This window comes from Mobula birostris, chromosome 4, assembly GCF_030028105.1.
Source record: "Mobula birostris isolate sMobBir1 chromosome 4, sMobBir1.hap1, whole genome shotgun sequence".
NCBI lineage: Eukaryota > Metazoa > Chordata > Chondrichthyes > Myliobatiformes > Myliobatidae > Mobula > Mobula birostris.
In genome coordinates this window covers 160987283-161014887 of record NC_092373.1, presented here as the reverse complement: position 1 = coordinate 161014887, position 27605 = coordinate 160987283, and the positions used below count along the sequence as shown (strand labels likewise).

Genomic DNA, 27605 nt, shown 5'->3' with positions numbered 1-27605 from the left:
GCACAGGCTTATTCCGACGGTCAAATCAGTGGCAGGAGTAAGCCACAGCTATGAGGTTTCTCGCAGGTCGGCGACGCTCATTTAAAAGGAGAGCTTCGCGGGTATTCAGGCTTATCCTGACTGTCCAATCAGTGGCAGGAGCAGGCCACAGTGATGAGGTTTCTCACAGGTTGGCAGTGCTTGTTTAAAAGTACAGAAGGAACATGTTGGGAGTAGGTCAATGGTGAGAGTAGGAGTGTCAGGCTTTGGCTCGAAAGAGGTGTTGGCTCTGACTAAGCTTCTGGTAAGGCTCCTTTTAGTCTCTCTCTTACTGTACTTAGTGTAGTAAATGGTTATTGTATGTTCTTCATGCCAGATGTTAGAGTCCTGGGAGACCCAGAGTCTCCCAGGGAACTACATCTGCATAAAGTCCATCCAGCTGCAGCTTCTTGAAGACCGTGTCAGAGATTTGGAGCAGCAGCCGGATGACATTTGGTTTGTACAGAAGAGTGAGGAGATATTCGATCAATTACAGGGAAGTAGTCACCCCGAAGTTGCAGAAGGTGAGTAGCTGGGTGACTGTCCGGCGAAATGGAAATGTGAATAGGCAGTTAGCACAGAGCATCCCCGTGGCCATTCCCCTCAAAAATAGGTATACTGCTTTGGATACTGTTGTGGGGGATGACCTCCCAGGGGAATGCCACAGAGACTGGGTTACTGGCACTGAGCATAGATCCGTGGTGCAGAAGGGAAAGAAGGAAAAGAGGGGAGCAGTAGTGATAGCAGACTCAATAGTCAGGGGAGCAGACAGGACATTCTGTAGAGGTGAACCAAACATCTGGATGGTATGTTGCCTCCCAGGTGCCAGGGCCAGGGACAGGGACGTCTCAGATTGCATCCACAACATTTTGGAGAGAGGGAGAGTAGCCAAAGGTCTTGGTACATATTGGTATCAGTGACATAGGAAGGAAAAGCAAAGAGGTCCTGAAAAATGAACTTAAAGAGCTAGGTAGAATGCTGAGAAGCAGGGCCTCCCAGGTAGTAATTTCTGGATTGCTGCCTGCACCATGTGCCAGTGAGGGTAGAAACAGGATGATTTGGCAGTTAATGCATGGCTGAGAAGCTGAAGCAGGAGGCAGGGCATCAGGGTCTTGGATCATTGGGATCTCTTCTGGGGAGGTAATACCTCTTCAAAAGTGACAGGCTGCACCTAATCGTGAGTGGAACCGATGTTTTCGCAGACAGGTTTGTTAGAGCTGTTGGGGAGGGTTTAAATTAATTTGGCAGGGGAGTGGGAAATGGAGTGATGGTAAAAAAAAAAAGCAAAGGTAGCATGCAGTCAGATTGTCAGGAAGGGCAGACAGATGATAGGATATAATTGCAGCCAGCAGGGTGACAATCAGTGCATTAGGGAGGCAGAATCAAAAAGGGTAGCAAATACAGCACTCAAAGTGTTATATCTTAACGCACAGAGTATAAGAAATAAGGTGGATATTCTTGTCACACTTTTACAGATTGTCAGAAGTGATGTAGTAGCCATCACTGAATTATGGCTGAAGGATGGTTGTAGTTGGGAGTTGAACATCTAAGGTTAAATGTTGTATCGGAGGGATAGGAAGGTTGGCAGAGGGAGTTCTGTGGCTCTGCTGGTAAAGAATGGCATCCAAATGAGTACAAAGATATGACATAGGACCGTAAGATGTTGAATTCTTGTGGGTTGAGTTAAGAGACTGCAAGGGTGAAAGGACATTGATGGCAGTTATATACAGGCTTCCCAGCAGTAGCTGGGATGTGAACCACAGATAACAACAGGAAATAGAAAAGGCGTTGCAAATGGGGAATATTATGATAGCCACGGGAGATTTCAATGCACGTCAATTGGGAAAATCAGATTGGAAATGGATCCCAAGAGAGTGAGTTTGTTGAATGCCTACAAAATAGCTTTTTAGAAGAGTTGGTTGTTGAGCCTACTAGGGGATTGGCTATACTGGATTGGGTGTTATGTAATGAACCAGAGGTGATTAGGGAGCCTTAGGTAAAAGAACCCTTAGGAAACAGTTATCACAATATGATTGAGTTCAACTTGAAATTTGATAGGTAGAAAGTGAAGATTAATGTAGCAGTATTTCAGTGGAGTAAAGGAAATTACAGTGGTATGAGAGAGGAGTTGGCCAAAGTAAATTGGAAGGAGATGCTGGCAGGGATGACAGCTGAGCAGCAGTGGTGTGAGTTACTGGGAAAAATGAGGAAGGTGCAATATAGATGTATTCCAAAAAAAAAGAAATACTCAAATGGCGAAATAGTACAACCATGGCTGACAAGGGAAGTCAAAGCTAATGTAAAAGCAAAAGAGAGGTATACAACAAGGCAAAAATTAGCTGGAAGGCAGAGGATTGGAGTGCTTTTAAAACCCTACGGAGAGGAACTAAATGATTCATTAGGAGGGAAAAGAAGAAATACGAAAGCAAGCTAGCAAACAATAGCTAAGTGGATAGTTACATTTTTTTCAAGTACAGGTGTCCCCCTGCTTTTCGAACGTTCGCTTTACGAAACCTCACTGTTACAAAAGACCTACATTTGTACCCTGTTTCCACTTTCAGAAGGTGTTTTCACTGTTACGAAGAAAGGCAGCGCGCGCCCAGAGCAGCCGCTCTCCCCCGGATTCGGAACGGCATTGCTTTAACACGTTGCATTGAGCAGCCGTTAGCAAGAGGAGTTCTAAGCTGTTGAAAAAGCTGAAAGAGTAAGGGTGTTACACTTAGCGTAAAACTAGACAATTAAGCGTTTCGATCGTGGTGAACGAAGTAAGGACAAAGTGAGTTTGGCTTGGGGAAGTTGACGAAGATGATGTTGAAGAGGTTTTGGCATCCTATGACCAAGAACTGATAGATGAAGAGCTGATGCAATTGGAAGAGGAAAGAATAACAATCCAAACCGAATGTAACCGAATGCAGAAAGTGAGCAACTGCGTGGGATTTTCGCTGCAATGATAAAGTACGACTTCAATTTTGAAAGGGTACGTAGGTTTAGGGGATATTTGCAGGATGGTTTGAGTGCTTACAAAGAACTGTATGATAGAAAAATGCACAAGGCTCAGCAGTCAAGCAAGCCTTCCACATCAGCCACAGCAGACAACGAACCTCGACCTTTGACATCGAGGTGGGCAGTCATAGGAGAAGATGAGCTGCCTTCCCTGATCGACGATGAGATGACACCCCCATGTCCCACCACCCGGGCCCTGGACAGATACTGTACCGATTCGTGGAGAATGCAGCAGTAGCCGGGAGGCATACAGCACATGTTTAAGAATAAAGCCGAAATAAACATGCTAACTAGTTAGGTGCCGCCTAGCACGTAATTGTCGGCCCAGATCAAAGGCGATGCAATTGGCAATCGCCTCTGATCTGCACCGACATTTACGTGCCGGGCAGCACCTAATTATTTAGCATGTTTATTTTGGCTTTTTTCTTAAAGATGTGCTGGGTGCCTCCCGGCTACTGCTGCGTTCTTCGCGGCAATGTATCGGGTCAGCGGCCCGAAGGGTGGGGGCCACTGCACTACCCAGCCTGTGACGACTCAGTCTAATACACCATCATCAGTGTGCTTGGCGCTGTTTTCCCAATTCCGGTAAGTGATACTACACTGTACATACATTATTTCTACTTTAGATAGGCTGTGTATTTTTACGTGTTACTTGGTAGATTTGGCAGCTTCAAAGTTTAAAGGTCACTGGAGAGCGCGCTTATGCCAACAGTGCTTGCGTGAGATTTTCTGCCAAGACCGCTTGCGTGAGATTTTTGCTACGGAGATCTGTGCAGGCAATCGTTGTAGAGAAGTATTTCTACTTTATATAGGCTGTGTACTTATCATATCATTCCTGCTTTCACTATGTGTTACTGTTATTTTAGGTTTTATGTGTTATTTGGCATGATTTGGTAGGTTATTTTTGGGTCTGCGAACGCTCACAGAATTTTCCCATATAAATAAATGGTAATTGCTCCTTCGCTTTACCACATTTTGGCTTACGAACCGTTTCATAGGAACGCTCTACCTTCGGATGGTGGGGGAAAGCTGTATGTAAAAAAAGAGAGATGACAGTGGATTTGGGACACTAGAAAGTGAGACCAGAGAAATAATTATGGGGCCAAGGAGATGGCAGATGAAGTAAATGAGTATTTTGCAGTCTTCACTATGGAAGACACTAGCAGTGTACCAGATGTTGAAGGGTGTGAGGGAAGAGAAGTGAGCACAGTTACTATTACAAGGAAGGTGGTGCTTAAAAAGCTGATAGACCTAAGGATATGCAAGTCACCAAAACCAGATGAACTGCATCCTAGGTTTCTGAAAGAGGTAGAGGTAGTGATTGTGGAGGCATTAGAAATGATCTTTCAAAAATCATTGGACTCTGGCATGGTGCCAGAGGACTAGAAAATTGCAAATGTTACTCCAGTCTTGAAGAAAGGAGGAAGGTAGCAGAAAGAAAAATATAGACCAGTTAATCTGACCTCAATGGTTGGGAAGATGTTGGAGTCTATTGTTAAGAATGAGGTTACGGGATACTTGGTGACACAGGACAAAATAGTACAAAGTCAGCATGGTTTCCTTAAGGGAAAATCCAGCCTGATCAATCTCTTGGAATTCTCTGAGGAGATTACACGTAGGATAGATAAAGGGGATGCAGTGGATGTTGTATATTTGGACTTTCAGAAGGTCTTTGACAAGGTGTCACACATGAGGCTGCTTACCAAGTTAAAAGCCCATGGTATTACAGGAAAGTTACTGGCATGGTTAGAGCTGGTTGATTGGTAGGAGGCAGTGAGTGGGAATAAAAGAATCCTTTTCTGGTTGGCTGCCAGTGACTAGCGGTGTTCCGCAGGGGTCGGTGTTGGGACCATTTCTTTTTTTGCTGTATATCAATGATTTAGATGATGGGATAGATGGCTCTGTCACTAAGTTTGTAGTTAATACAAAGGTGGGAGGAAGGGCAGGTAGTAATGAGGAAACAGGTAGGATGCAGAAGTTAGACAGATTAGGAGAATGGGCAAGAGAGTGGCAAATGAAATACCATGTTGGAAAATGCATGGTCATGCACTTTGGTAGTAGAAATAAATATGCAGGCTATTTTTTAAATGGGGAGAAAATCTAAAAATCTGAGATGCAAAGGGACTTGGGAGATCTTGTGCAGAACACCCTAAAGGTTAACGTGCAGGTAGAGTCGGTGGTGAGGAAGGCAACTGCAATGTTAGAATTCATTTCAAGAGGTCTAGAGTACAAGAGCAGGGATGTGATGCTGAGGCTTTATAAGGCACTGGTGAGGCCTCACCTTGAGTATTGTGAATAGTTTTGGGCTCCTCATCTAAGGAAAGATGTGTTGGCATTGGAGGAGTTTCAAAGGAGGCGCACAAGGATGATCCTAGGAATGAAAGGGTTATCATACGAGGAACATTTGATGGTTCTGGGTCTGTAATCGCTAGAAGGATGAAGGGACATCTCGTTGAAACCTTTCGAATGTTGAAAGGCCTAGACAGGGTAGATGTGGAAAGGATGTTTCCCATGGAGGGCGCAGCCTCAGGATAGAAAGGCATCTATTTAAAACAGAGATGCAGAAAAATTTCTTTAGCCAGGGGTGGTGAATTTGTGGAATTTGTTGCCACATGCAGCTGTGGAGGCCAGGTCGTTGGGTGTATTTAAGGCAGAGATTGATTGGTTCTTGATTGGACATGGCATTAACGTTTACAGGGAGACGGCTGGGGGGTGGGGCTGAGGAGGGGAGTAAAGATCAGCCGTAATTGAATGACGAAGCAGACTCAATGGACCAAATGGCCCAATTCTGCTCCTATGTCTTATGGTTTAATTGCCTTGGAGGATGAAACAGGTCACTTAGGGCCAAAAGCCAGCATTTTAGAAACACCATGGGACGAGGGACTTAAAACCAGCTCACACAAGGCTCAGATAGGGAAACAAACTACACAGTGAAAAAAGATCTGGTGCTTTTTCTGTACAGTGCCTAAAATATACGATTTTGCAAAGAAAGGAGGACATGTGCTTTGATTAATTACATGCCACTGTTCATCTGTGTCCCTATGGGCCTGCACCACCACTGCATTGTAATAGTCGCCCTCACTGCTGCAGTAAAGGTGAAAGAGGCGGGACATATTGGGTAACCCTAGTGCAGGTGCAGAGACCACGATTTTCTTGACATCTGTGAAAGCCTTTTCCTCCTCCGGCCCCCATGTTACTTCTTTCAGAGTGGATTTCCCTCCTTTGATTAAGGGCTGTACTTGGCTCACATTGATGAATATGAAGGTGATAACTAGGAGCTACAAGTAGGTTGTCACCCCTAAGGCAGGTCCCTGGGTGGCAACCTCAGCAGACGGAAAGGCAATAGGCAGCCAGTGCAGAGTAACCCTGTGGAGGTTTGTCTCAATAATAAGCATACTTCTTTGGATATTGTGGGGGTGGGGAGACCTACTGGGGAAAACCACAGAGACCAGGTCTCTCTCTGAGGCCAAGAAGGGAGCGGGGAGAAGAGGAGTGCTAGTGATAGGGGATTCCATAATTAGAGGAGCAGAAAGCAGATAATGTGGACATGAAAGAGACACCCAGATGGTATGTTGCCTTCCAGGTGTCAGGGATATCTCAGGTTCTAAAGGGGGAGAGTGAACAGCCGGTAGTCAGGGTACGTATGGGTACCAACAACATAGGTAGGAAAAGTGAGGAGGTCCTAAAGAGAGGATATATACAGAAAGCTGAAATACAAGACATCCAGGGTAGTAACCTCTTTATTGCAGCCTGTGCTATATGCTAATGAAGGTAAGAATAGGATAATTTAGCAGCTTCAGATTTCTGGATCACTCGGATCTCTTCTAGCAAAGAAATGACCTGTACAAAAAGGACGTGTTACACCCGATCCCAAGGGGAACAATATCCTTGCAGGCAGGTTTGCTCAAGCTTTTGGGGAGGGTGTAAACTAATTTCGCAGGGGGTTGAGAACTGGAGCAATAGGGCTGAGGATGGGGCAGTTGGTATACAAGTAGATGTAGGGTATGGTAAAACTTTGAGGAAGGACAGGCAGATAATAGGTCAAAATTGCAGTCAGTGGGATGAGTTAAAGTGTAACAGGGGGCCAAAAATGTTAACAAGATTCAAGATTCAAGATTCAAAAACAATGTCATTCTAACCGTACATCAGTTCTGCAGGGCAGAATGAGACAGCATTTCCCAGGAGCAGTGCAATCATAAGCACTGTTGTGTACATACATCTATTGATGCTTCTGGACACATCTTCAGTGATGTTCCTGGAATCATCGGGTGTTTTGGGTCTTTCAACATCATACAACCTCCTCCAGGTGACCCAGCCGGGGCTGATCAGACCCCAGCTTGTGTCCAGATGGCTAGCTACTTATGACTCCATGGCTCCCTTCTTTTGAGCCACAACCATCTTGAGGCCCTCTCTGCTGCATCAGTGATACTGTGGATGGCTCTCCTCTTCCTCTCTCCCTCGATGCCCAAAATGCTGAAGGCTCTAACTAAAGAACGGGCTACGAATCCCCTCCAACCAACCTCCACTGGGAGACACCTCGCTCTCCATCCAGCCTGCTAACAGTTGCTGACCAGTCCTGCGTACTTGGAGAGCTTCCTTTCAAGCAGTATATGGGATGTTAGATAATTTTGTAGTCATTTAGAGATTGGCAGGTATGATGTTATGGACATCTCCGAGTCATGGCTGAAAGAAGATCATAGTTGGGAGCTTAACATCCAAGGATGCAAACTGAATCAAAAGGACAGGCAGGTAGGCAGAGGGGGTGGGGTGATTCAATTGTTAATAATTGAAATCACAACCTTAGAATGAGCTGACATGGGATCAGAAGATGTGGAATCCTAACGGGCAGAGTTTATAAGCTGCAAAGGTAAAAGGACCCTGATGAGATTTATATACAGGCTTCCAAACGGTAGCCAGGATGTGGGCTACAAATTACAATAGGAGATAGAAAACACATGTAAAAAGGGCAATGTTGCCCTCAAGGGGAATTTCAACATGCAGGTACATTGGAAAAATCCAATTGGTGCTGGTGAATTTGTAGACTACAACTAGGGGTCATGGGTTAAGTGTAAAAAGGTGAAATGTTTAAGGGGAGCATGAGGGGTAACTACTTCTTTCAGAGGGTAGTGAAAGTGTAGAACAAGCTGCCAGCACAAGTGGAGGATAAAATTTCCATTTCTGCATTTAAGAGAAGTTTGGATTGGTACATGGACAGGAGGGTGTGGTGGACTATGGTCCAGGTGCAAGTCGATGGGACTACAGCGTTTAAATGGTTCGGCATGGAGTAGAAGGGCTGAAAGGCCTGTTTCTATACTGTAGTTTTCTATGAGTGTAATGCCTATGAGATGGCTTTTTAGAGCAGCTTGTGGTTGAGCCCACTGGGGGAACAGCAATTCTGGGTTGGATGTTATGTAATGACCCAGATTTGAAGGAAGCTTAAGGTAAAGGAACCCTTAGGAGACAGTGATCATGATATGATTGAATTCACCCTGCAGTGGGAGGAGGAGAAGAAGCTAAAATCGGATATACGAGGAAATCTGCAGATGCTGGAAATTCAAGCAACACACACAAAATGCTGGTGGATATATCGGATATATCAGTATTACAGCAGAGTAACTCAAATAAGAGCTAGGCTTCAGTCCTAATCATAGATGTACATAAGTTCAGGAACCTTGCAATTAGCCTTCAGTTCCTTTTGCAAATTACAAACAGTAACTTGAAGTTAAAAGCCCAGGTTACTCCATAGACTAAGGCTACGTCCACACTAGACCAGATAAATCTGTAACCGAAGCTTTCACTCTTCGTTTTGACCCTTCGTTCACTTTTGTCCAGTAAAAAGCCTTATTGCATTTAGTTGTAGCTGTTGTCCCTTTCATCAGTGGTGAGGCTATGGCTGTAGGAAATGTTTCTGGACAAACGTGCACCAAGTGTTTCGTTTGGCAATTTCCTTTTAAGTTTTTCTAGTCTGTAACTGGACAAATGCACACCAAGTATACCGTTTCCTCTTTGCTTGTTTTCTGTGTGTCCTGCGCATGCCCAGTATATCCACTTTAATGTGGACAGGGATATTTTCAAAAATGCCTGGTGTGGATGCCTATCGTTTTTACACAAAACCAGCGTTTTCAAAATTATCCGGTCTAGTGTGGACTTAGCCTAAGAAATTGCATATGTAAGAGACAAACTTTCAGACAATAGGATTGTGTTAATTGGTTTGCATCAAACAAGGCAACATGGCTAAATTACTTGCACCATTGTGTCTTGAACGCAATCTGGCAGACCAGATGAATGTTGTCTCTTAGCATATCAAACATGGCCACAGATATAGGCAATCAGTAGTGTTTGCGTACTTATCAAATTTTTGTACTCAGACATCCCTGACGACATTACTTTGAGTGTCTGGCTTTCTGTCATCAAAAGGTTTTAGAATATTTGCATTAGGGCCGGCTGGTGGCACAACGACATCGGCTCCGGACCCAGGAGCGGAGGTTCCTGAGTCCGAAACTAGTCGGGTCCACCCACGAGTATGCTTTCCATCTGTGCCGGGTTGAGTATCGAGATCGCAACTCGACCTCGTAAACCAAAGAGAAAATACTGTGAAATGACTGTGTGAGGAGTGGCGCGCCACACAGTCCCTCTCGCTCGCTCCGCACCTTGTAAAAAAGCCATGAAAAATCCATCATTACGGACGCACGCATGCACGGACACGCAGATGCACAGGCACAGATGCGCACACACGCACAGACTCGCGCGCACGCCGGCACACACCAAAAAAAAAATTTGTATTAATTAGTTTCTCCCAAAGGTGTATTGACCTTCAGATTTGTCTTATCAATCACAATGTGCTTCCACTAGGTACCTCAAAGAAACCATTTGTCAATGCAAAGAATTGAAGTAATCAACATCATTATAACTTTTGAGCAACAAATACAAAATACTGGAGGAACTCAGCAGACCAGGCAGCATCTATGGAAAAAAGTACAGTCAACATTTTGGGCCGAAACTCTTCAGCAGGGCTGGAGAAAAATAACTGAGGAGTAGATTTAAAAGGTAGGGGGAGGGGAGAGAGAAACACCAGGTGATAAGTGAAATCTGGAGTGGGGGGATAAAGCAAAGAGCTGGGAGGTTGATTGGTGAAAGAGACAGAAGGACATGGAAGAAAGAACAAGGGGGATGAAGCATCAGAGGGAGGTGATGAGCAGGCAAGAAGATGAGGTGAGAGAGGGAAAGGCAGATGGGAAATGGAGAGGGGGGTGTTTGGGGGCATTATCGGAAGTTTGTGAAATCAATATTCATGCCATCAGGTTGGAGGCTACCCAAACGGAATTTCTTTCACCAAATTCCCAGCTCTTTACTTCGTCCCTCTCCCTCCAGGTTTCACCCATCACCCAGCATTTCTCTCTCCCCCTCCTCCCCTTTCAAATCTACTTCTCAGCTTTTTTTCTCCAGTCCTGCCAAAGGGTTTCGGCCCAAAATGTCGACTGTACTTTTTTTCCCATAGATGCTGCCTGGCCTGCTGAGTTCCTCCAGTATTTTGTGTGCGTTGCTCAGATTTCCAGCACCTGCAAATTTTCTCAGTTGTGATTGTAACTTCTGAAATTGTATTGAATCACCCTTGATCTTAAGGGTGCAAAAGTGTGATGTGCCTTTGGGTTTGTGAGCTCCCAGGACTGGACACCATCTATTCCAGCAGACTCAGGAAGAAAGCAATCAGCATAACCAGAGACACCACACACCCCGGCCACTCCCTGTTTGACCCACTGCCATCCAGCAAAAGGTTCAGGACACTAAAAGCCAGAACAAATAGACTGAGGAACAGCTTCTATCCCAGAGCTGTGGCCTCCATCACACCACTCCCACAGAACAATGACTGAAACTGTGAGCACACATAAGGACTCAAATACTTGCATGAACAGCACTTTCTGCATTACTGTGATATTCTGGTACTGCTGCAACATATTTTCCACTACAGGTGTCCCCTACTTTTCGAATGTTCGCTTTACGAAACCTCACTGTTACGAAAGACCTACATTAGTTACCTGTTTTCACTAACAGAAGGTGTGTTCACTGTTACGAAGAAAAGCAGTATGCAAAAAAAATCAGCGTGCGCCCCATGCAGCCGCTCTCCCCCGGATTCAGAACTGCATTCCATAAACACGTGCCTGTGAGCAGCCGTTTGCAAGATGAGTTCTAAGGTAGCGGAAAAGCCTGAAAGAGCTCGTAAGAGTGTTACACTTAGCGTAAAACTAGACATAATTAAGCGGTTTGATCGTGGTGAACAAAATAAGGTCAAAGAGAGTTTGGCTTGTGGAAGTTGACGAAGATGATGTTGAAGAGGTTTTGGCATCCCATGACCAAGAACTGATAGATGAAGAGCTGATGCAATTGGAAGAGGAAAGGATAACAATCGAAACTGAATGAGTAATGATAAAGTACGACTTTAATTTTGAAAGAGTACGTCAGTTTGGGCATATTTGCAAGATGGTTTGAGTGCTTACAAAGAACTGTATGATAGAAAAATGCGCGAGGCTAAGCAGTCAAGCAAGCCTTCCACATCAGCCACAGCAGACGACGAACCTTGACCTTCGACATCGAGGCAGGCAGAGATAGGAGAAGATGACCTGCCTGCCCTGATCGATGATGAGATGAAACCCCAGCGTCCCACCACCCCAGACCCCGGGCCGCGGACAGATACCAATTCACGGAGAATGCAGCGGCAGCCGGGAGGCACATAGCACATCTTTAAGAAAAAAGCCAAAATAAACATGCTAATTAATTAGGTGCCATCCAGCACGTAATTGTCGGCCCAGATCAGAGGCGAATGCTGATTGCATCTCCTCTGATCTGGCCCAACATTTACGTGCCGGGTGGTACCTAATTAATTAGCTTGTTTGTTTCAGTTTTTTTCTTAAAGATGTGCTGGATGTGTCCCAGCTACCGCTGTACCCCTGCACACTTCGCGGATCGGTATCGGTTCGCTGCCCGGAGGGTGGGGGCCACTGCACCACCCAAACTCCGACGACTCAGCCTAACACACCATCATCAGTGTGCTCGACGCTGTCTTCCCAATTCCCGTAAGTGATACTACACTGTACGTACATTATTTCTACTTTATATCGGACGTGTATTTTTACGTGTTATTTGGTATGATTTGGCAGCTTCATAGCTTAAAGGTTACTGGAGAGTGCTTGCACCGTGTTTTTGCCGACGGCACTTGAGCGCTTGCGTGAGATTTTCGCTACGGAGAACAGTTCAGGCAATGATTGTGGAAAAGTATTTCTACTTTATATAGGCTGTGTATTTACCATATCATGCTTTTACTATATGTTACTGTCATTTTAGGTTTTATGTGTTATTTGGCATGATTTGGTAGGTTATTTTTAGGTCTGCGAACGCTCACAAAATTTTCCCATGCAGCCCCCCTGGCCACCCTCAGGGTCGCTCGGCTCGCTGTCGTCTAGGGAAACAGCCTCGGCCCCGCCAAACTGGGTAATTCGTTTGTGTGGACGCTGTGTGAGGTACCCCACCCCGCCCAAATAACAGACATTACACCAGATGCAATTAAATGATTTACAGTTTATAGATATTACTGGAACTATATAATTAAAAGAGAATAAAATATAAAAGGAAAATAAAAGGCGCCACACTTATCAAAGTTCAATCTCTTCGTGCACAAAACCGTTGGAGCTCAAGGACCTTCTTCTTCACCCTGTGACCCCTCGGGCCACCTCGACCGGCCGCCTGGGACTAACAACGGTGGTCGACCAGACGCTCCACACGAGTCCGTCTCCGTCTCCTCGCCGAACGTCCCGCTCAGGGTCCGACCCCGTTAGCGGACTCACAGCACCTGGTCCATCCTCTGTCTCGCTCTCCCGCCTTCTGCCCCAAAACCCCGCGCATACAGTATCTTCAAATACACCAAAACCATAACAACTATCCCAATTGGTTAATAGCACCCTCTTATCACCCTCTAAACCACAATAAGCTGCTAGCGCAAACTTTCTCAGCGTTAAAGCACAACAAAGCCGCATTCCCCAGATTAACATAACAAAAACGCCATTTTAATTAGCCTCCGCAGTAACATAAAAATCGAAACCCCCTTACACCCATATAAATAAATGGTAATCGCTTCTTCACTTTACAACATTCCGGCTTATGAACTGTTTCATAGAAACGCTCTCCCTTCGGATGGCAGGGGAAACCTGTACTTATCTATTTAATACTGTTTTTTCTACTACTGCCTTGTTTTTCTCTACCGCTTTATTTAATTGCCTGAGAGGAAGCCAAACAGAGTTTCATTGTACCTTTGTATAATGACAATAAAGATCATTCAATCAATCAATATCAAGAGTGTCTCCACAAGAGTGTCTGTTTGTAGTGATGAATGTAGACTTCTCTGTTACCAGCTTCAGTGTCTCTCTGCTGACCTCAAGAGGAAAAAGAAGGGACTGCAAGTATGCCTCTTAAGACTGAGGTTAGTAAGTGTATCAGAAGGAACTATTGACTCACAAGTTCTACCTTAGTGGAAAAAAGCATCTGGAATTGTCTATGCCTGTTACCAATTCAGACGTCCATGAAGGAGATACAGTACAGTTTCAAAAGGGGAAATAAAAATGTTATTTTTCTTTTTAAAAACTTTTGATTTAGATCAGAGAGATGGGGTTTTGATGTCACCCATAAATTTGCATTAACAACTTAGCAAACAGAATATGATCCTGGAGTTAATGGTTGGCTGAACAATTAGATTGCTGCTGTAATAGTGGTATGGCATCTGCTTGCACTGAGATGAAAAGATCGCACCGATCAAATTAGGTTCAATCTACTCAGCATCACGGCCATTACTGATGCCAGCATTTCGGAAACTGATTGTTGTCTCTGAAAGTTTGAAACTGAAAAGCAAAATGAAAGCTGCTATTGCTAGAGATCTGAAAGCCAACAAAACATCCCTGTTGTAATAGTGAGATGTGAAATTTATCCTCATAATTGCGCTTTCAAAGTACGGACTGTAGTTTTACCAGTGCTGGCAGTTAAACATAAGGTGTAGCAATCTTGAAACTATTGTAAAAGATGTATTACCAATATTCAAGTTTGTTCACATTTTCAGTGACAATATAGAATTATCAGTAAGTTTATGCAATATCTCCATATCTATCTAAAGGAAATTCCTATTCAGCTTGTTAATGGAAACATTCTCCCTGGTATTCCAATGAGTCCCTGAGGTACAGTACAAATTTTAGCACCAGGCATTTATCACTCAATCATTATTAATTTAAGTATGAAGAAATAATCCTCAGCTAACATAAAAAATGCAAAGAATCTGACAACACCTCAGTCAATGATTCATTAAAAGCTCTGGCATTTAGAAACATGAAAATATTGAACATCGTGATGCTTACATTGATGTTTATGTCGATACAAAGTAGGGATCAAAGCTCAGACTGTGGCAGATTAGGTTAGTTGACAGCAATTAACAGCAACTCCCCTTCTAAGTAATTAGCAATATACCGCAGATATTCTGAAACTACTTTGATGAAATATAAAATTAGCCAAAGAGTATAGAGCTTAAGGTAGGAACAACAAGAGCAGCCCAACACTATCTTTCTGATCTCCACCCTTTCATTCTCTTCATATCTCTGGTTTTTTCTGCAATGTAGAACTGGGTAACTTTTTTACTTTTCTCAAATCTGATGAAGCATCATCACTGAAAACATTAAGTCTGTTTGCAACACACACACAAAATGCTAGAGGAACTCAGCAAATCAGGCAGGATCTATGGAGGGGAATAAACAGTAGATGATTCAGACAGAGACCCTTCAACAGGACTGACTGAACAGTCTATGTTTTGGGCCAAACTCCTTCATCCGGAATTTGATTGTTTATTCCCCTCCATAGATGCCACTGACTTGCTTAGTTCCTCCAACATTTTGTGCATGCTAATCAAGATTTCCAGCACCTACAGATTCTCTTGTGTTTATGATTAACTGTTTTTCTCTTCACAAATATTGCCTAGTCTACTGAACATTGCTCTGTTTTTATTTCAGACTTCCAACAGCTGCAGGATTTTGCTTCCAGGGCCTGCCTGCAGCCTACTTTCCTGTTTAATAATGAAATGCAAAGAGCCCACATGATCTTTCAAGGCTTCCTTGGCAACAACTCTCAAAGCCATCATCTACAACAGCAAGCCTAGGAAGTACCTCAACATCAAACACCATCCCGATTAGTATTCTTCTACAGCAGGCAAGTCAAAAGCCCAGCACTTTCGGTGGCAATGATGTTACACAGGTTGCTGTGGCTCAGAATGGGATACCTATCAGTTGCTAATGAAATCTGGCCTTACCAGTAACAACCATATCTTGAAAGCAACTAATGAAAATAGGACAACTTCTTTGACGGTTTAATGCCACTCACAGGAAAGAGTAATAATGTTAGTTCCATCCACTGGTTTTCTTTTAAAAAACAGTGTTGTTGCCAGACATCCCACCCTGCAAAAACTCATTTCAGGGAGGTAGCATTATCAATTTGCGGGAGACTTCCGGGAGAGGTGGAATATCTGCAATAGAGTAGCTCCTTAGCAGCTGGCCAGCTAGTTTAAATAATGTTAGCTATGCTAATGAACGAATGACACCTGTTAAACTCACCTCAACATGTCGTTTACATTTTAACCCACCATGGGCAATAAAAAAGTCATTTTTGCAAACAGTGCAGCAAATAACACTGTCATTATTTTTGACCCCTATTAGACAGGGGTACACTTTAGTGTAGTCTGGGGTGACGTACGTTTTATATTTTTTTGGAACACTCTGCCATGGCGCGCTCTCGCTCTCTTGTGGTTGCTCGCGTGCTCTCGCACGCTCTCTGTCTCTTGCTTTCTCTCTCGCGCTCTCTCTCTCGCCTGCTTTCTCTCTTGCTCTCTCGCGCTCTCTCTCTCGCTTGCTTTCTCTCGCACTCTCTCTTGCTTTCTCTCGCTCGCTCTCAAAAAAATTGATTTCTGTGATATTGTATATAATTTGCGGGCATCAGGGAGCCACTATTCATATGTGGGAGACTCCCAGAACTTCCGGGAGAGGTGGGATGTCTGTGTTGCTCATAACACTGACCAGCACTAGTTGGGTGTATAAAGTGAGCTTGGGAGGATGAATACAGGGTCCTGGTGGAGAACTTTGTCAAATGATGCAGCACAAAATCAGCAAGACAAAGGAGATGGGGATGGACTTTAGGAAGACTAAGCTTGCACAGCTCCCTGTTACTATTGATGGTGAGGATGTGGATGTGCTGAGGACCTAGAAGTACCTGGGGTGCACCTGGATGACAGACTTGACTGAAACACCAACATGGAAACTGTGTACAAGAAGGACCAGAGTCATCTCTACTTCTGGAGGAGGCTGAGGTCCTTTGGAGTATGCAGACCTCTCCTTCACATGTTCTACCAGTTGCCAGTACAATCTTCTATGCTGTGGTGTGCCTGGGCAATGCAATCAACGCGGGTGATGCCAACAAGCTCAATAAACTGATTGGAAAGGCTGGCTTTGTAATAGAAGTCAAACTGGACACACTGGAGGCTGTGGTAGAACAAAGGACCCCACAGAAAATCCTGGCAACTCTGGACCATGTTTCTCATCCTCTGCATGCCACCTTGGCTGAACAGACGAGCACTTTTAATAATAGACTAAGACAACTGTGCTGCTCCAAAAACTGTTAGACTGTTTGAGGTATTTTATTTTTTATTATTTCTTATTTCTCTTCTAATATTTGTATCTGTGCACTTGTAATGCTACTGTGACACTATAATTTCCTTTGGAATCAATAAAGTATCTTTCTATCCCACGGCTATAAAGCTCCCAATATAATTCACTACAGAAAGAGGTTCTCCTAATGAGAGCAGTGGAATCATGATGCCGCCTGCAGGTATCACACATTAGCTGCACCAGCAGAAACTGCCGTTACTTTATGCCATGAACCAACTCTGGGAAATAAGATCTATCACATAACTCACTACTGCCAATAGCAGTTACAGTTAGGTAAGGATGGTGAAGGACTGCAACCCCAACAGCCTGGTTCGGTCACAACAGAAATATGACTGATTCAGTCTTCTGGGGCTGTAAGCTAATGTCAAAAAGCAAAAAGCTGATAAAGCATGCAGACTGCACAACTTATTCACAAAGCTGCCTTACTCACCGGTAAGGTGTTTCAACCTACTGACAAACAATGACACAGAGCTTGTCAAGCTCGACTTTCTACAGTGATATCACACTAACCGTCTCATCTCCACACTAAACCAAAGTAGGATAATCAGCCCTTTACATCATCAACCCATTACTCCATTTAGTTAGCACCCCAGCTGTTAAATGGTGACTGCCTCTTGAAGCCAAACAGTTTGGGTGTAACTCACACTGCCAGCCTGGGATGCAAACATGAGCAATTAAAAAAGAAATAAATACCTTGGGAAGGTGAAAATGCTCCACTGTGCACCTTATATGACCTAGCAACTTCAGATTAACACTCATTTCTTGTTATTTTTCCATTGAGTTCAACGGAATTGTAACAATATTTCTCCATTGGAGGCAAAGCCAGTTAAAAGAACAGGATTTTCTCCTCGTGAAATGGCAGGGAGTTGATGGGAACACTTTGCCAGATTAGACTGCAGGATAAATTAGTGAGGGGAATTTAGATTGCACTGTGAGGCAGCATGGTCCCAATAGGCCAGATGACTTTCTTCATCATAAGTATATTAGCTAAATATGATGCTTAACTTCCATCTAACTGTAAATAGAAGCCGATGACTAGCATCAACGGTGAAAGCCTTGTGAATAACAAAGGGTCTAAATCCACCAATTACATCCATCTCACTAGTCTTTTTTGTAAAGTATCTGTACCTATACCTGCATTAAGGGGCACCAAAGCTCAAACCGTACAACACCGATAGAACTAAGAAGGCTCCTCACTGATGTCTGATAGAATGCTTGATTGACACATTTCCAAATGGGCAACAGAGCTTAAAACATTTGGAGTAAATTGAATTTACAAAATTGTTGACAAGGGACCGCAATTTCTATCAATTTACTGAAAATCTTGTTTCCTATTTGATCCAAGGTCAAAACTCGAAAGCGAATCAGCAAGAGCACAGATCAGCCATTAATAATAAGGGTAATCTAAACCTTATGCACACTTGCCCCATTTCTCCCTGTAGTAATACAGTTATTTACATCAAGCAATGACAAATGTATTGCCATTGGTCACCCTGTAACACTGTGGTGTTATGCATTGTACAGGAGCTAATTGTGCAGAGAATGTAAAGATTGCACAAGTTCAAAAGAGTTAATAGCCTTTTATAAAAAACAAGGAATAACATAGTGTTTATAATATGTATTCCATGCAGAGAAATCAGCCATATTGTTTATCAACAGTGTCTGTTCCAGATGTAAGCAATACACAAAAAATTAGAAGTTCTGGAAACAAGGGTTATTCATATGGGTGAGCAAAGTCTCTATGACCCCAGAACAGCAGGAAAAATTCATTCTCCAATCATAGGAATGAGTGGTTTATGAAATAAAAAAGTGCAAAACTATTGATGTTATTAAGTCAAGCAAAGACAAAAGTGGATAGACAGCAATGACTTTCAATCTGAATCAGTCAACTGGAACAGAAATTCATTTTATTAACAATATTCTCAGATAACTGTGCTGATGTGTTTGAGCCAGAATGAATAAACAAGTGTGCCACTGCCGTAAACTGTAAATTAAACTGGAAAAGCTGAGGAAATATTATGATGACCAACGATGGCAAAGCAATTTGAATCAATTTAGCAAAGATAAACATGAAGACTGCATACCAAATATAGACTACATACTTGAATCAAGTTAGGAAATCATTAATCCTAATAGGTAACAGCTTGTGTGCACTTAATATCATCAAATATCTTTCACTTCCATTCGCAAATCATGGAACTGAATTTAAGGCAGTGAACAGTATATAAAGTCATGCCATAATAGAAACTAATTTCCTTTTCCATTTAAGCATATCAATTTATATTGTATATAAATTCTTGGATCTTAATACTTACATGGCCATGAAGATCAGTATTCAACAGCATCAGTGCACAAGTAAGGCAATGGACCCCATCTGTAAAAGGGCAGAAAGGTTTATGTAAGTGTTCACTTAGTAGCAAAGCAGTCCTGACAAATCATGTTTGTGTGAACATGTCAACATGCCAGCTCCAACTACAGAGTTGAGACAATGTTTACGGAACACTTAATTACCCAACATTACCAACTAAATTGTCTAAAATGAATCAGTGCAGAAATTCCGCCATTTGCAATATCAATTGGCTTACAGCTGCTGTTGGCCCATGAATTTTATCTTCTTTGCCACTCCCCACCCCCCTTTTATCCTGTGTCCTCTGGGTCAGATCAGAGAAAGTAGAAAGTGCAGTATTTTGGGGTTGAGATCAACCAATACCTGACGAGGAAGCCACTGACACAATCTTGGAACTTTTCCAGGGAGAGCAAACCTCAACTGCATGGCTCATGAATACCAATCAAACCACTTACGCAAGTCCAAATTTAATTCGTTTATTGAGAGATTCCCAATTAGGTAGAAACAGTCATTTGGAAAATAAGTTAAAACATACTTCTAATTTTTTTCAATGCTAGAAGATTAATAACTGAACTACAATATTTTTGCAGCAAGACAAGAAGCTTTAATTAATGCAATCAAATGAGCTCAATCAGCAGTACCAAGTAAATTTAATTCACTAATCCATTTTATGTAAGAGTTAAATATTGTGCAGCAATAGGAAATAATGAGGTCAGAATTATCTGGATTTTGCACATATTTTTCACTTAAATAGGAGCAGCTTACAATCTACTGGAAGATATCAGCAGGCCAAGCAGCATCTGTGAGAGAAAAGGAACTGTTGACAATTTGTGTCAAACTCCTGCAGAGTTTTGATCCAAAATATCAACATTTAGCAGATGGTGTAATGCTTTATAGTGCCAGCGTCCGAGTGGGGAAGATCGAGGATCAATTCTTACCACTGTCTGCAAGGAGTTGTATGTTCTCTGCATGACCATGTGGGTTACAAAGAGAGTGAGTGTTTCTCCTCTGGGTGCTCTTGTTTCCTCCCACATTCAAAACCCACATGGTTTAGTAGGGGTTAATAAGTTGTGGCATGCTATGCTGGCTCCAAAAGCATGACGTTAAGACAAAGGAGCAGAAGTCAGCCATTCGGCCCATCGAGTCTGCTCCACCATTTTATCATGTGCTGATCCATTCTCCTATTTAGTCCCACTCCCCCCTCTTCTCACCATAACCTTTGATGCCCTGGCTACTCAGATACCTGTCAATCTCTGCCTTAAATACACCCAATGACTTGGCCTCCACTGCTGCCCGTGGCAACAAATTCCACAGATTCACCACCCTCTGGCTAAAAAAAATTTCTTCGCATCTCTGTTCTGTGGGTGCCCTTCAATCCTTAAGTCATGCTTTCTCATACTAGACTCCCCCACCATGGGAAACAACTTTGCCACAACCACTCTGTCCATGCCTTTCAACATTCAAAATGTTTATATGAAATCCCCCCTCATACTCCAAGGAGTACAGTCCAAGAGCGGTCAAACGTTCCTCATATGTTAACCCTCTCATTCCCGGAACCATTCTAGTGAATCTTCTCTGTACCCTCTCCAACGTCAGTACATCCTTTCTTAAACAAGGAGCCCAGAACTGCACACAGTACTCCAAGTGAGGTCTCACCAGCGCCTTATAGAGCCTCAACATCACATCCCTGCTCCTATACTCTATTCCTCTAGAAATGAATGCCAACATTGCATTCGCATTCTTCACCACCAACTCAACCTGGAGGTTAACCTTAAGGGTATCCTGCATGAGGACTCCCAAGTCCCATTGCAACTCAGAACTTTGAATTCTCTCCCCATTTAAATAATAGCCTGCCTGTTTATTTCTTCTACCAAAGTGTGTAATCATACACTGTTCCAACATTGTATTTCATTTGCCACTTCTTTGCCCATTCTCCCAATCTATCCAAGTCTCTCTGCAGACTCTCTGTTTCCTCAGCACTACCGGCCCCTCCAGCTATCTTTGTATCATCAGCAAACTTAGGCACAAAGCCATCTATTCTATAATCCAAATCGTTGATGTACAATGTAAAAAGAAGCGGCCCCAACACGGACCTCTGTGGAACACCACTGGTAACCGGCAGCCAACCAGAATAGGATCCCTTTATTTCCACTCTCTGTTTCCTGCCAATCAGCCAACGCTCTATCCACGTATGTAACTTTCCCATAATTCCATGGGCTCTTATCTTGTTTAGCAGCCTCATGTGCGGCACCTTGTCAAAGGCCTTCTGAAAATCCAAATACACAACATCCACTGCATCTCCCTTGACTTGTAATTTCCTCAAAAAATTGCAATAGGTGTATCAGGCAGGATTTTCCTTTAAGGAAACCATGCTGAGTTCTGCCTATCTTGTCATATGCCTCCAGGTACTCTGTAACCTCATCCTTGACAATCGACTCCAACAACTTCCCAACCACCAATGTCAAGCTAACAGGTCTATAATTTCCTTTTGGCTTCCTTGCCCCCTTCTTAAATAGCGGAGTGACATTTGCAATCTTCCAGTCCTCCGGAACCATGCTAGAATCTATTGCCTTTTTTTTAAATTGACTTTTGAAAGATCAACCACCAAGTGACAGGATTCTTATAACCGAATGTTAATCACTGACATTAAAATCAGACCAGGAAGAAAGGCAGATATTCAGGACTTCCCTTTTGGAAACAACCAAGTTCTTCAAAACTGAGAGATTTGATGTGTTCAGAGTCTACCTACCATCAAATGGTGGCATGCTGCTTTGTTGCAAAGTTTGTAGATAATATGAAGATAGGTGGAGGAGCAGGTAGTTTTGAGGAAGTAGAAAGCTACAGAAGGACTTAGACAGATGAGGAGAATGGGCAAAGAGATGGCAGGTGGAATAGTGTCAGGAAGTGTATCGTCATGTACTTTGGTAGAAGAAATGAAAGGGTTGACTATTTCCTAAATGGAGAGAAAATACAAAAAAAAAATGAGGTGCAAAGGGATTTGAAAGACCTAGTGCACGATTCTCTAAAGGTTAGTTTGGAGGTTGAGTCTCTGGTGAAGAAGGCAAATGCAATGTTAGCATTCATTTCAGGAGGACTAGAATATAAAAGCAAGGATGCAATGTTGACACTTTATAAAGTACTGGTGAGGCCTCACTTGAAGTACGGTGAGCAGTTTTGGGCCCCTTATCTTAGAAAGGATGTGCTAAAACTGGAGAGAGCTCAAAGAAGGTTCACAAAAAAATGATTCCAGAATTGAATGGCTTGTCGTATGAGGAGTGTTTGATGCCTCTGGGTCTGTATTCACTATAATTCAAAAGAATGAGGGATGACCTCATTGAAACCTATTAAATGGTGAAATGCCTTGATAGAGTGGGGATAAAGAGGATGTTTCCTATGGTGGGAGAGTTTGAGACCAGAGGACACAGCCTCAGAATAGAGGGCCATCCTTTTAGAACTGAGATAAGCAGGAATTTCTTTAGCCAGAGAGTGGTAAATATGCAGAATTCTTTGCCACAGTCTGCAGTGGAGGCCAAATCTTTATGAATATTTAAGGCAGAAGTTGACAGATTCTTGATTGGTCAGGGCATGAAAGGATACAGGGAGAAGGCAAGAGATTGAGGCTGAGAGGAAAACTGGATCAGCCATGATGCAATGGTGGAACAGACTTGATGGGTTAAATGGCCTAACTCTGCTCCTATATCTTATGGGTGGCGACATGCTTGATTAATTACTATATATTCAAAGCACACAAGGAAAGGAATATAGCCAGTAGTGTGAAGACTTGGAACCAGGCACCCAAAAGCATGCCACACTGATTATGCATCTCAGTCCAATGGACTCATGTACTGTTTCCTAACACACTAGTTTCCAGTTAAGTGATCAAATATTGCAATATTCCATAGAATCATGCTGTCCATTTTGTGAAAATACCTTCAGTATCCTAGTCATACAACAGTCATGGAATTTAAACCATTTTAATATCAAATGACGTCAAATTCCTTTCCTTCATGCCTCAGTAGTTTTTTTTTCTTGTCAGCTTCCTATTATTCATTGATTCTCAGAATTAAAATACCAAGATGTAAACCTGTTGAACATACAATCAACTGGAAGAGAAGATCTTTAGGTTCTGCTGAACTACAGGGAACAGAATATTAGTGGGTTCAACCTGCTTTTGATAGGCAAGGCCACTGAGAACATAATGCAACAGGTTAGAGAAGCAGAGTTTCTGACTGGTTTGAATAATGGAAATTCTGCTGTTGATGAAACATTTTATTCCATTTCTTTGCAAGTAGGTGAGCCATTTAATATTTATTTCCTTAAAATAAAACAGTAGCTATAGTATTACATTCCAAGAAAAAAATAAAACTAATGTAAAACTATTTTCATTGCTCCAAAGGAAAATAACTAGAAGTGTGATCACTCAAATTGAATACGCTGTTCTCCAAAGGGGTTACTCTCTTAATGGAGAATGTCTGTGTGTGACTAAGCTTAACGTGGGGGGTAGCCATCACACAGTCCTTGACAAATCACAGTCAGTAGCCAGTGGCATGACATCCAATATGACTGAGGATCCTTCACTGCTGCAGTCTTCCTCCATCTCCACTGCTGTTGTGAGGTGTCATTATCTTCCACCAGCTCCACTGCTGAGGTCTTGGTTGGATCGCTCTTCGTCTGGAACCTCTCGCTTAACCTTACTACCATAGGTGACTCGACCAGGAGCTAAGCTCCAGACAGCATTGCGCTTGGGATCTCAGAAACTCACAAGTCTCCTCCACCACAACAAGATAATGATGCTCAGAGAAAAACAACTACAGGTCGACCTTCACTAATCCGGCTACCTATAATCTGGTTCTTTCGATAATCCGGCACTGATTATGCTTAATGTGATCATTCTGTAATTCGGCATTTTCACTATTCTGGCACTCCTCATGTCCCAGTGGTGCCGGATTAGTGAAGGTTGACCTGTACACAGAGTAGAAGTATCTATCAGGGTTACTCAAGGATCGAGAGTTCTTCAATCAGATTGACAAGAAGTGGAATAACAGAGGTTGGAAAGTGTGTGGTAGTGACAGCCAGGTCAAAGACACATAGCCATTAAGGAATGCATAGATTTACTACAGTTCTGCATTGCAGACCCAGATTAAGACTAACACTACAGTGAAGTCTTTAAAGTAGTTATTTAGCAGAAGTTCTGAAATACCAATGATTATAATAAATTAAAAACTCATAGATGTAGTATCAAAATTTAACAAGTAAAATTTGACAAACCTTTGGCAGAATTGGATCTTAAAGGCATTATGCTGGGAGTGCTGAAAAACACATGTTATATTATCCCAGTGGCTAATATTTTTTCCTGTAAAGCTCTGATAAGCCAATAGCAACAGCACTTTGGTGGTGCTAGACTGTTATACTTCCTAGATTATTGGATGTCCCCTGCCATCAATCAATGCATCAACACATTTGAATTCACTTTTTAAAATGTTACACAATGGGATAACACTTGCTTCAGTGAAGCATGTGAGTATGTGAAGAAAGGGAGAACTAGGGCTCCGGCTGGTTGAGAGGGTATGCGGCAGAGCATTACATAGTGGTTGCTAAACTATCAGGAAAATTCAGATGGTGGATCATTGAAGCTTTATTTGTAGACATTCACTTTGTCTGCAATAACAATCCAGAAACTCAAGCTCAAATTTCACTAAGACAGCTGGATGATTAAATAAAGCTGAGCCTACCACCAAACTATCCATTTGGGTTCAGTACCATCTTGCAAGGTGTGGAAATGCTCCATTCTTACCCAATCTGGCCAATAATTAGACCTCAGACTAACTGTAATTTTGTTGATTCTTAACCAATCCCTGAGATAGTGTGAGTGGGCAAGTGTTGGAGCGGCTTTGGCTCATCAGGCTTTGACAAGTATCTGGTAGGTTTCTTTTTTCTTCTTTACTTTTCATTCCTCATCTGTTAGGGCACAGTGAGAATGGCTCCAGAGGTTGTGTTCTGTTATGTGTGTGAGATGTGGGAATTCTGGGAGACCTCCAGCCTAATGGATAACCACATCTGTACCTGGTGCATTGAGCCGCAGATCCTCAGAGAATGAGTTAAGGAACTAGAGCTGCAGCCTGATGAGCTTCGACTCATATAGGAGACTGAGGAAAAGATAGACAGGAGCTTCAAGGAGGTAGTCACCCCTAGGTTGCAGGAGGCAGGTAAATGGGTGACTGTCAGGAGAAATAAGGGAAATGGGCAGCCAGTGCAGAGTACCCCTGTAGCTGTTCTTTGATAAGTATACCACTTTGGATACTGTTGAGGGGGACAACCTACCGGGGAAAGTTGGAATGACTAGCTCAGAAGAGAGGTGAAGAGGACAGCAGATTCCATAGTCAGAGGAGCAGAGACAAGATTCTGTGGACCTGATAGAGACAGTCGGATAGCATGTTGCCTCCCTGGTGCAAGGGTTGGGGATATCTTGAATCAGGTCCATGGCGTTCTAAAGGGGGAAAGTGAGTAGGCAGAAGCCTTGGTGCATATTGGCACCAATGGCGTAGCTAGAAAAGGTGAGACGGTCCTGAAGAGAGAAGATAAAGAGCTAGGTAGAAAGCTGAGAAGCAGGACCTCCAGGGTGGTAAGAATAGGAGGAATTGACAGATGAATGCATGGCTGATGAACTGGGGCAGGGGGCAGGCGTTTGGATTTCTGGAGCATTGGGATCCCTTCTGGGGGAGGTACAACCTGTACAAAAGGGACGGGTTGCAACTGACCCCAAGGGGAGCCAGTATCCTTGCGGGCAGATTAGCTAGAGCTGTTCAGGAGGGTTTAGACTAATTTGGCAGGGGAATGGGTATCAGAGTGATAGGGCTCAGGATGGGCCAATTGGTTTACAAACAGAGGCAGTGTGTAGTGAGGCTGCCAGCAAGGACAAACTGATAATAGGGCAAAATTGCAGTTAATGAGATGAGTTGCAATGTAAAAGGGGAAAAAAGTTAAAAGGGTACTGAATGCAGGACTTTAGTTGTTATATCTGAATGCACACTATGTATGAAATTAGGTAGATGAACTAGCACAGTTACAGATTGGCATGTATGACGTGGTGGACATCACTGAATTGTGGCTGAAAAAGAATATTATAGCTGGCAGCTTAACGTCCAAGGAAACACATTGTATCAAAAAGACAGGGAGAGAGGCAGAGGAGGTGGGGTGGTTCTATTGGTAAAAAAAATGAATTGACATAAGAAGTGACGTAGGATTGGAAGATATAGACTCGTTATGGGCCGAGCTAAGAAACTGCAAAGGTAAAAAGACCCTGATGGGAGTTATATGCAGACCTCCAAACAGTAACAAAGATTTGGTTTACAAATGACAACAGGAGGTAGAAAATGCATGCTAAAAGGGTAATGTTGCAATAGTCATGGGGGATTTCAATATGCACGTAGATTGAGAAAATCAGGTTGGTGCTGGATGCCAAGAGGGGGAATTTCTAGAATGCCTATAAAATAGCTTTTTTACAGCAGCTCATGGTAGAACCCACTAAGGAGTCAGCTATACAGGATTGGGTGTTGTGCAATGAACCAGATTTGATTAAGGACCTTAAGGTAAAGGAACCCCGAGGAAAGAGTGATCATAATATGATAGAATTCACCTTGCAATTTGAAGAGGAGAAGCTAAAGTCAGGTGTATCAGTATTACGGTGGAATAAAGGGAATTACAGAGATATGAGGAGCCGGCCAAAACTGATTGGAAAAGAACACTGGCAGGGATGATGGCACAGCAGGAATGGCTAGTGTTTCTGGAAGCAATTTGGAAAGTGCAGGATAGATACATCTCAAAGAAGAAGTATTTTAAAGGCAGGATGATGCAACTGTGGCTGACAAGAGAAGTCAAAGCCAATCAGAGGGCATATAATACAGCAAAAATTAGTAATTACGAGATAATGGGGTGAATCGTTGGGGCACCCTTTGACAGAAGGGTATAGCAAGAGGATTCGAGTACAGGAGCAGGGAGGTACTACTGCAGTTGTACAAGGCCTTGGTGAGACCGCACCTGGAGTATTGTGTGCAGTTTTGGTCCCCTAATCTGAGGAAAGACATTCTTGCCATAGAGGGAGTACAAAGAAGGTTCACCAGATTGATTCCTGGGATGGCAGGACTTTCATATGATGAAAGACTGGATTGACTAGGCTTATACTCGTTGGAATTTAGAAGATTGAGGGGGGGATCTTATTGAAATGTATAAAATCCTAAAGGGATTGGACAGGCTAGATGCAGGAAGATTGTTCCCAATGTTCGGGAAGTCCAGAACGAGAGGTCACAGTTTGAGGATAAAGGGGAAGCCTTTTAGGACCGAGATTAGGAAAAACTTCTTCACACAGAGAGTGGTAAATCTGTGGGATTCTCTGCCACAGGAAACAGCTGAGGCCAGTTCATTGGCTATATTTAAGAGGGAGTTAGATATGGCCCTTATGGCTAAAGGGATCAGGGAGTATGGAGGGAAGGCTGGTA

The 27605-nt window shown here is 43.1% G+C and overlaps 1 protein-coding gene across 8 annotated transcripts in view; it reads right to left on the bottom strand.

Moving 5' to 3' along the window:
* The window catches only part of psd3l (pleckstrin and Sec7 domain containing 3, like), a 532485-nt gene that overhangs the window by 134343 nt on the left and 370537 nt on the right, over positions 1–27605 (bottom strand). For all 8 annotated transcript variants that reach the window (XM_072256350.1, XM_072256351.1, XM_072256352.1 and 5 more), the window contains one exon: positions 19079–19137. In XM_072256350.1, the coding sequence (XP_072112451.1) occupies positions 19079–19137 (59 nt within the window). The remainder of the gene's footprint in view (positions 1–19078; positions 19138–27605) is intronic.